The 9578-nt window shown below is 42.2% G+C and overlaps 1 protein-coding gene across 1 annotated transcript; it reads right to left on the bottom strand.

The window, feature by feature from the left end:
• Positions 1-6739: 6739 nt before the first annotated feature.
• On the bottom strand, positions 6740-9063 carry LOC112896913 (putative F-box/LRR-repeat protein 9). Its single transcript, XM_025965035.1, has 3 exons — positions 8863-9063; positions 8219-8616; positions 6740-7247 (listed from the first exon to the last, which is right to left on the bottom strand). The coding sequence occupies exons 1-3, from the start codon at positions 9061-9063 to the stop codon at positions 6740-6742; spliced, it is 1107 nt and encodes a 368-aa protein (XP_025820820.1).
• Between the last annotated feature and the right edge of the window lie 515 nt (positions 9064-9578).

Here is a 9578-nt window from a genome sequence, read left to right as displayed (position 1 = left end):
CAAAAAAAGATGATGGCGCGAAGCCGGTTCAGTAACATGCAACACCAACGTGGGAGAAGGCCAAATATTTATTTCCTTATAACCATGGATCATAGCTGCAGATGCTGCCTTTGCCGCAGATGCAGATGTTTCCTCAGAAGGGGGCAAGCTTGGCACACAGATTCAAGCAAATTCTCAGTGCCACTGCTGACATGTGATGCTGATACTTCAAGATCCTCAAGCACTTCATTGGGTCCATCGAATCTTAAGAGATGGAGGCTTTTCAAACAGGGCGCTCTGTAGAAAAATATGTACTGCATTATATACGTGTGCTGTAAGAAGTACAGAGTTGCAACTTTATAAGAATATTGTGCTCTTACAAAGCAGTGAATCGAAACAACACCGTGTGGATGTGAATTATACATCTGATCCATTTTGCCTACGTGAGACCGAAGGAAGTAGCCTCTTACACTTTTACTGTCACAATAATACAATTACATCTGATCCATTTTTCCTACGTGAACACTAGTAGTTTAGATGCACAACGACGCCCACTACTCCAAATTCCATTCTTTATTAAATGAACGTTTCTTCCGCTCAGTGATCAGAAGAAGTAATATACGTGAAGTAAATCATGCATGGTGCTGAAAAGAAAGAGGAAAATGATTGATGCCCCTTGCCCATTCTTCTTCCGCGTCCAGCCCTTCCCATTGCCGCTCCTCTCCGCCGCCTAAACCCTACTGTGCGAGCAAGCGGAGCCTCCGGTGGGGGCGGAAATGCAGCAACAGAGGTCCTCCCTCTCTTTCTGCGCCTCTCCTTCCCGTCCACATCGCCTCGGCGGCGACTGCGACCATGGGCGGGCTTCCCTAACCTCCATGGGCATAGATCGATGGCGGCTCCGGTGGACACAGCCCCATCCCAATCCCAAAGCGGGAGAGGATTTTGCTGGAGATGCCTCCCGTTTCGTGGGTAAGTTGTAGCTCATTGTCTTCAGATCATTCCATCTTTGCCGCCACATGCTCGATGCATGCTCACCACATGCTTGATGAAATGCCGGCAAGGATTGTTGTTCGCACAGTAATGATTTTTTTTTTGTTGTATTCACTAATAGGACTGGCAAGAATGACTAAAACATTCTGATGGAGCGGATGCAATTTTTATTTGTCAAAGGAGCGGCACTCTCGTATGGTCGAGCGGCAACAATAAGCTTACTGGTGGTAGTCTTCAAGAAAAGGAAAAGGGTTTCTTCTGCTCAATATGATGTTGTTTGCCGTGCAAATATGCTTTTCCAATACTCATTGTCCTAACATGAATTTGGTTCCATCTTCAATCTAAGCACCCCAATTAACTTCTCCGTTTCAGGTTATGTACCATTATGATTGCGTCAACAGCTTGGCTTTCTCTCTCTGGTTTTTAGGAGCAAACCCACCATAGCAGGGATATTCAAATATCAGCTTGCGCAGGTAAGCAACATGGGACCAGCGAGGTTTCAAGCGTCAGGTATGTGGAATGTCATTTTCCTGTAACAATGTGGTAGTCTTTGCTTGCCTATTATTTTTTCTAAGTAATTCCATGATTGATCTTTTGATGAATGATTAGTTTAATCAGTTAGTTTTCTGGTCAGCTCCTACCAAGCTAGCTCACATGTTGTCTCAGTGATATATTATTATATATTTCTTCCTTGCATGTAAATCAAGTTTTCTGGTCAGCTCCTACCAAGCTAGCTCACATGTTGTCTCAGTGATATATTATTATATATTTCTTCCTTGCATGTAAATCCCTTTGCTTTCTCATTAGGATTTGGTTGCTGTAGGTGTAGGAGTAGGACCGTAGCTTAATTTACTGCAGCATAACTCTCGCAGCTCTTGCACTTGAGCTGGTGGGCTGCACAACAGGCATGCATGGGTAACTTGTTCTCAGTAGCTCCACTCTACCGTAAGTTTACCAACAAATGAGTAGTTCGTCTGTCTGTTTACTTTCTCAGCTTGTAGCAATCTCTATGCCTCTTGTTTTACTTATGATTGGGCTTTGGAGATGGTGCAAGGTGGAATCTTGGGTAGAGTGTGATACTTTCTGGAGGCCGATGCTAACGAGTACTGTTATAGCTTGTGATTTTAATTTTCATAGAACAATATTTCTGGTTTAATACCTTATATTACATTCGTGCTCGTGAATTTATTTACTACGAAACAACCAGAGCTAAATCTCATAGACAACTCAATCTCACTTCTTTATTTAATGCTCAGTATAATATCATTATGAGATCTCTTAGGGCTAGGCAAAGAAATGGTTTTCTGGTACTGGCACTGAAAATTTTTCCGTTTATTGGCATGGAGATATCATCCTTATCTGGTATTAACACTGAAAATCTTGTCTGAATGTGAGCTATATGAATTTGTTGTTTGGTGTGTCGATCAGTGATATTTTACCATCACATGCAGATAACTCTTTGTGAATCAATCCATGCATCTGTAAGGAGGGAAACAGATTTGAACAAGAAGGGAAAGGTATGTTGTGACTGCATGGATTTGCACTGACCGGTCTATTCTACGTTGACAATTATGCAGCAGCACCCAGGTGAGAAACATTGTTCCTTTGTTTCAATTTTGATCACTTGAGGAGTTCTTCTTTTTGAGATATATCTCCGTTACTGTTATTTGTAGTAGGCGGATCTTGGTAGTGTGCACACCAACTGTTGGTGTATGCCTTGCCAAATTACAGGATCAGCGAGGTTTGGTACCCGCCCGCACACGCATCCACAATTTACGTACAGGGCCATGGCTTTCCTCCCCGTGCCATCTTTCCTGCACCGCACGCATCCTATTGTGATTAACTCCACACTATTCCTTTGGCTCGCTATGCCTGGAACAATATGCTATTCTTTAAAGTCTCTATGCTATTGTTGGGCTGGCTCCTAATTTTTGCACCTGACTATGACTATTTGGGCAGGTTCATCCTGATGGTTGCAAAATCAAGCTTGAAGCAGACACGGTGGACAGATGTCTCTGTAAGCTATGTTTAAAGAGAATGTTTTGGAGTTTGGAACACATCTATTAATCTATATGTATTTCTTTTTTAATGAACATTAGTTTGGCAGCATTAGTTAGTTTATTATACTAATATGTTCTGGGTGTGAAAATGTAAGCACATCGTTTTTTGGTGCTGGAGTTTGGGGCTGTATTATATGCATTTGAGAGATCAGAGATGAAATGATAAAATGAAAAACCTGAAGTGGATAATGTGAAGTCAATTATTAATAAGCAAAAGAGTTTATTTTTATTGCTTACAATATTTTGTCATTCTTGATGCAAAGATGCGCCAATGAAGGAGTTAATGACAAATGGTACGATAAGCCACACATGTCTCTTGTATCCATGACGAATTCATCTGAATAACGGCATCATTGGCTACAGGCAATAGCAATGCCTTGTGTTTCTCTTGTAAAGAATAAATAGATAATTTGGAGGACCTTGTGGACAAATGCTCAAAACAATGTGTGTAAGTAACAAGCACTTGGATATTAGTGATGTACTGTTGTGAACAAGCACTTGGGTATTCCTAAACTTACACTTCATGTGGTAGTATCACCTTTTCAATCAAGAGGAATTTGCAAGCTTTTTAGGGTGGATATACAATACACCCTGTCTTTTGATGCATATGTTGGTCTAGCTTATAAGACCATGAATACAGTGGAGTACTTCAAGTTACAAATGGTACTTTTTGAATAATTCACATGAATGAGACCCCCACATCTCGTTATATTAGGATTTCAATTATTGTCATATCAAAATACAGCAGGCGCGTGCCGCGCAGGCCACCTTACTAGTACTCTAAATTACCAAATATCTTTTTAGAAAGGTAATTTTCTTATATGCCACCGAGAAAATTTGTAATATCTCATATGTTATCGTTGTGTTTATAACGTTAATTGGGTCCCTTCACTTAGCATATAAGGGATATAGAGTTTAAGCAAAGGCATGCGAGGAATTTTCCTTTTAAAAAATACTATCTGCAACTTTCATGGTCGGCCATTAAGGCATCCATAGTGTCGTCGAGGTTAGAAATGTCATTTCACCTGTGTAGTTGAGGTTAGAAATGTCATTTCACCTACTATGTTCAGATGATGCTTCAGTTCATTCTCCATAACAGCGTGCGACATCGAGGCCTGAAGCATCGTGGGACCTATATATCTGCATATAAAATACAATAGCTTGACTATGCTTCAATTTGATTGTATGTGGTTGCTGAAGAAGGACTTCGCCAATAGTCACATGTGACTTATTTTTGTGAACTACTATTTTCTTCAGCAGTTGAAGTGGCCATCGATGCATGTACTCATCTCTGTGCCTGTTTTTTGAACTGAGCATCGGTATCCACAATGGGAAAAGTAATGCTTGGAGTAGGAGAGAGAAGAATGGAGCATTGTTTTTCTACTATACTGTAGCTGCTCTAAGCACTAGAGCGTAAAGTATGGTCACTTGTCTAAATAAAACCATTCGTTAAGTTGAAAATAATTTATTTTTCTTCACTGGACATGCAATTCTCCTTCTCTGTTGATATAGACTGACAGCTTATGTTCAAAAAGAGGTTGGATATGTAATTCTTTGATGTGTAATAGAACTCGATCCATCCACGACGCAAAGCATATTTTTAGGTATGCATCTATTTTATTTTATAGGGAATTCATGAGTAGTACTTTGAGTTTCAAGATATCAAAGAAGAATATTCATATTTGGGGTATGCATCAAAGAATTTATATGAAATAGAGTGTGATCAATAAAATCATACTCTCTCCGTCCTATAAAAATATAAAAAATAAGTTATTCTAGAATTCAAAATTTATCTAAAAAACAAGTCACTTTACCCTGTTTAGTGTATGTGCAACAAAGAATCAACTACTGTCAAATATGGGTAATAAATAGAGATAAATATAATTATTTTACTTTCTCATTAATCTATCCTTAAATTTCTATAATAACTTATATTTTAAGATGGAGGGAGTAACACTTGGTCACAGGGCCATCCAGTAAACGTCCCAATCCCCGATGAATGCTATTTTTTATTTAGAAAAGATCATCCAAACTTGACCTGCCACCACCGAGACTTTTTTTTTAATGTTACCACCGAGACTATTCTGCAGAAACCAAAAGTTGTCTGATTGGACCCATTTTGACTAGATTGGTCACTACCCCAATCACAAATGAATGACACAATAACTTGTGCATGCTGACTAAGTCACTATCACAGCCATTAACACATCGCTGCTAAAAAAAAAAAGTTTGTAGAAACGTCCAGTTTTTTTTCAAAGACAGATTAAAAGGTAATCCACTTCTACAAATGAAGCGTGGTTACTGTAGCATCCGACCCGCCCCTAAAAGGATATTTTAGGGAGGGTGACGTCATCATCTGTCCCTGCAAACGGGCAGCATTTTCAGGGACGGGTGATTCTAGAACGGGTGACGCCACCGCTCGCTTCTTGAAATACCACCAGTTCCCTAAAAATACATTTTTATGGGGCGGGTGATGGCATAACCCGCTCCTACAAATGGTTCTACAAAAAAAATTCATAACTTTTTCATATGATCTCCGATGAAGTCAAACTTTATATCAAAATTATAGAGAATGATGAGATCTAAAACTTTATAGTTGATAGCTTTTTTATTTAAGGTCATTTAATAGTTCAAAAAGTTATTATAAATCTATATCTGTATAGTATCTCATACAACTCAAGTTATACTTTGAGATTTCAACAATCTTAATCTTTATATACACTGAAATATATTTAGCATATTTTTTATATATAACTCATAATAATCATAGTGTAGAAGTTTATTTTTTAAATTTTTTTTGCTATATGGAAAGATTTAAATAAATTTGTGGAATAAAATTGAAATATATTTTTGGGGCGAGCGGTGGCATCACCCGACTCTAGAAATGGATTTCTAGGGGCGGGTGATGGCGCCACCCGTCCCTACAAACCAATTTCAGAGTTAATATAAAAGAATAGCACTCATAGAGTTACAAGTGACTGTGTAGTGTGGTGGAGAGAAAGTTACGCGTGAGGTTTGAGGTATACGGTTTGAACCCCGGATGATGCAAGCGTACATATTGCATTAAAAAAAGTTGTAACTCAATAGTACAGGGGCTTGCGGTGGTGGCTGGTTGGCTGCAATATTTTTTCTTTTTTATTTGTTGTTTCCAATTTTTTTCATTTTCTGAAAATCGATTTCTAGCCGTGACGGGTACCGCACACGTCCCTAAAAATATATTTTTACCCGCCTTTAAAAAACTTTTTTTAGTAATGCATTAACATGGTAGATTATTATATGAGCTTTGGTCCACTGTACGTAGATGGCGTTGTTGTTTTCACTCGGTGTCCATGAATCATCCCATATTCTAATGTTTTCACCATTTCCCACTCTTCGGATCATCCGATATATTGTACTAAGCTCAGAGTAAACAGTTAGTAAAAAAGGGAAACCTCTCAGAGCACCACTGGCCTGCCCGAATTTGAGATCAGCTTGCAACATCTTCATTACAATCGCGGCGCTGCGAGTTTTACTCCATCAGAAACAAAGCAAAAGGAAGAACATAGCCTTATCATTGCCGAACACAATTGCTTCTGACTTTCTGAGGAGGTAGCATCTGTGAAGCAAAAGAGGAGGACGAAAGCCAAGAATGTGGCACAGCCACTGCATCAGCATAGAGAGCTCAGATGGTGCGACTTCACCCTAGAATCCACAGCATACTGCAGAGGTAATTACAGCCATTCCCGTCGGACGATGTATTTGGGTGGATGGACCAGAAACTCGTAGCCAGCAGTGGAGTCATGGGGGAGCTTCAACGTCTTGATCCTGGGACACCTGGATGTAATGGTGGCGCGATCCATCTTAACATTGAAGCACTGCCGAATGTCAAGGGACTCCAGGTTGGGGCAGCCATGAAGGATAGCAGCCATCCCTGCGTTGGTGAGCTCGCAGTTGAACAGCTGGAGGGAGCGCAGTTCGCGCACCTTTGCGATCCCCATGGCTTCCTCGTCCTTGTCAGTATCACCACCTTCGATGTCGACGAAGACCTTTCTGCTCAGTCTGAAACGCTTCAGGTTCGGGCATGATTCGCCGGCGACGGCAAAGGCCTCCCCATAGACGTTCGGGCTGATCGAAAGCTCCAGCTCCTCGAGCAGAGGGAACTTTCTTATCGCCTCCATGAATGCTTCCTGACAGACATCATAGTAGGATATGAAGCGAAGCCTCTTCAGCAAGGGCGCCCTGCAACCGTTGTAGTAGCGCATGAGTGTAAACAGGATTCAGTTACGGAAATTAAATAGAGACTTTGGTTGCATGACAATTCCAGATAGCAAAGATACAGAGGGTATTTGGATTCAAGTGCTAATATTCAAAAGTTCACTAGCTCCTCCAAATATGAGTGTTAATGGGATGGACTAAATTTTAGTCAAGATTCAAAAACTTTAGCATAGGATATAAGTACTAATAGGTGCTAAAGTAAGCATCCAATTTTAGCTCCTCCAAACAGACTCCAAACAGACTCATGGTAAAAACCTGGCATTTGATCTGAACCGTGAAATGAATATATTATCGAAGGACAAAGGACAAACTTAGTTCAGATCAAAGCATGAGCACATTATGCGAGAATCAACTCATAACAAATTAAGAATGCATATTTCCATCTCTCAAAATACGAGCAAAACATGAGTGCACAGTAAATAAATTCCAAATTAGATGAAATTTCCTGTAAAAGAATTGATCTACGCAACCACGGCAGTTTACCTCAACAAGTTACCGACGGACCACAAAATCCATGCGAAGTTTAACTACTGGAGTTACTTTATTTTTATTTTCCATCTGTACACAGTCCACGCGCAATGTTTATCAAAATAACCTCTTGCAAAAAGCCTGCATTTTCTTAAACTTGTTGAACTACACAAGAATACCCTCACATAAAGCAGGCGAAATTAACATGACAAACTCCCTACTGTGACAAATCTTTTAGTTCGAACCTGGTTTCATCTGACAAGTAGACTAGTAGAGCTGGTGTTTCCCAATATCACTGTTAAACATGGGAAATTTTATTCCGGCGAAGAGATATCATTCTAACAATCTAACCCCCAACTTTGATTATCCGAGGTGCCAAATAAAACCAATCAGAGGACAAGTAAAAGAAAGTGGCCACGGATTTACTCTGTTGGGAAAAGTACTAACAGTAAGGAAAAAGATGTCACCTTTCGGCGAGGAAGAGGATGAGGCGGTCGTCGCCGGTGTACTCGCCGTAGGACGCCTCGCACAGCCCCGCGCTGCGCTGGAAGGCGTTCCGCGCCAGCGCGTGGAGGTGACACTCGAAGGAGAGCTCGGCGTGGAACAGCATGTTGATGCGGCGCCAGGAGCGGCACACCCGGGCGGCGCCCCTGAGGATCTCGACGTGGTCGAGCTTGCCGAGGATGCCCGACAGCGCGCCCGGCGGCACTGCCGTCCAGTCACGCGGCGGGTGGCCCGCCCGGCGCCGGTTTCGGCGGCCGCGCGAGGAAGGCATCGCTCGCTTGCCGGAGCGGATGTCGCCGGAGTTGGCGGAGAAGTGGTGGTGATTGGTGATTGCGGAGGCGCTGCAGGAAGCCGGGAGCACCTGTATTTGTATTTAGGCTGTTTTACGACGCACGTGCAGTATAGAGAATATCCAATCATACATTAGAAGGATTAAGATTGTTATTAATAAATTAATATAAATTAAGAATAGTTTTTTAAACTTTTTAAAAATTAGCACCTATCCCCTCTTCGTGTCTCCCTTCTCCCTTCCAGACCGCCGCCACGATCGAGCTCGCATCCTCCCTTTCCAGCCACCGCCCGTTCTCTGCATCTCAACGCCGCTTGCCTCCTCCCTTCCAGTCCGTCGGCCCTCGTCGCGCGTGCTCCCTTCCTGACAAGCGGCCGCCTCCTCCCCGTGCCCGCCCGCGTCGGGCGTCCTCGTCGGCGCCGGCCTCAAGATCGGGTTCCTGCCCTTGGACAGCAGCCGCAGGTGTCGTCGGCCCTTACTTGCGACACCGCAGGCGTCTCCTTCCCTTGTTTCGCGCATCACCGCGGGCACCGTCGGCCCTTGCCTCACATGACGCAGGTGCTGGCCCCTGACATGCGCCGCCCCGCGCGTCCCCGTGCCTCATCTTGCCGACGACGCCACCACGCGGGCGACCACGTCCATCGACACCAATTTGCCATGGCCCAGGTAATAGTTCTCATCTTTGGGTGTGTGTGGTTGGGATATGGTTTTTGGAAAAGCTGCTGTGAGCTGTGGACTGTGGAAAAGCTGCTGTGGGAAAAGCAGAAGACCGTTTGGTTAGAACAGCTGTGAGCTGTGGAAAACTATGTGTTGTGGGTAAAATACCTATAATATCTCTGAAGTTTTGTGGGACTGTCTATATACCAAAATACTCGTGCAAATAATATGTTCACTATTTCGCATGTAAATGTATCTTTTGGAAAGAAAAATATTAAATTTTCTAAATTTTTCATCCATATGGTCCACATAAATAGAACTGTAGCAATTACAAAAGGTAAATGGCTCATAAAATTATGATATATGTCAACATAACT

This window comes from Panicum hallii, chromosome 6 (genome assembly GCF_002211085.1).
Source record: "Panicum hallii strain FIL2 chromosome 6, PHallii_v3.1, whole genome shotgun sequence".
Lineage (NCBI taxonomy): Eukaryota > Viridiplantae > Streptophyta > Magnoliopsida > Poales > Poaceae > Panicum > Panicum hallii.
This window is presented reverse-complemented; position numbering and strand designations above follow the sequence as displayed.

Bases quoted from the DNA above. Each gene is read 5' to 3' on its own strand.
- LOC112896913 (XM_025965035.1), bottom strand. From the start codon at position 9,063: ATGCGCGAAACAAGGGAAGGAGACGCCTGCGGTGTCGCAAGTAAGGGC. The intron at 8,617-8,862 runs GCAAGCGGCGTT...ATACAAATACAG, and splicing joins GACGGACTGGAAGGGAGGAG to GTGCTCCCGGCTTCCTGCAG. The intron at 7,248-8,218 runs GTGACATCTTTT...CAACGGTTGCAG, and splicing joins ATCCTCTTCCTCGCCGAAAG to GGCGCCCTTGCTGAAGAGGC.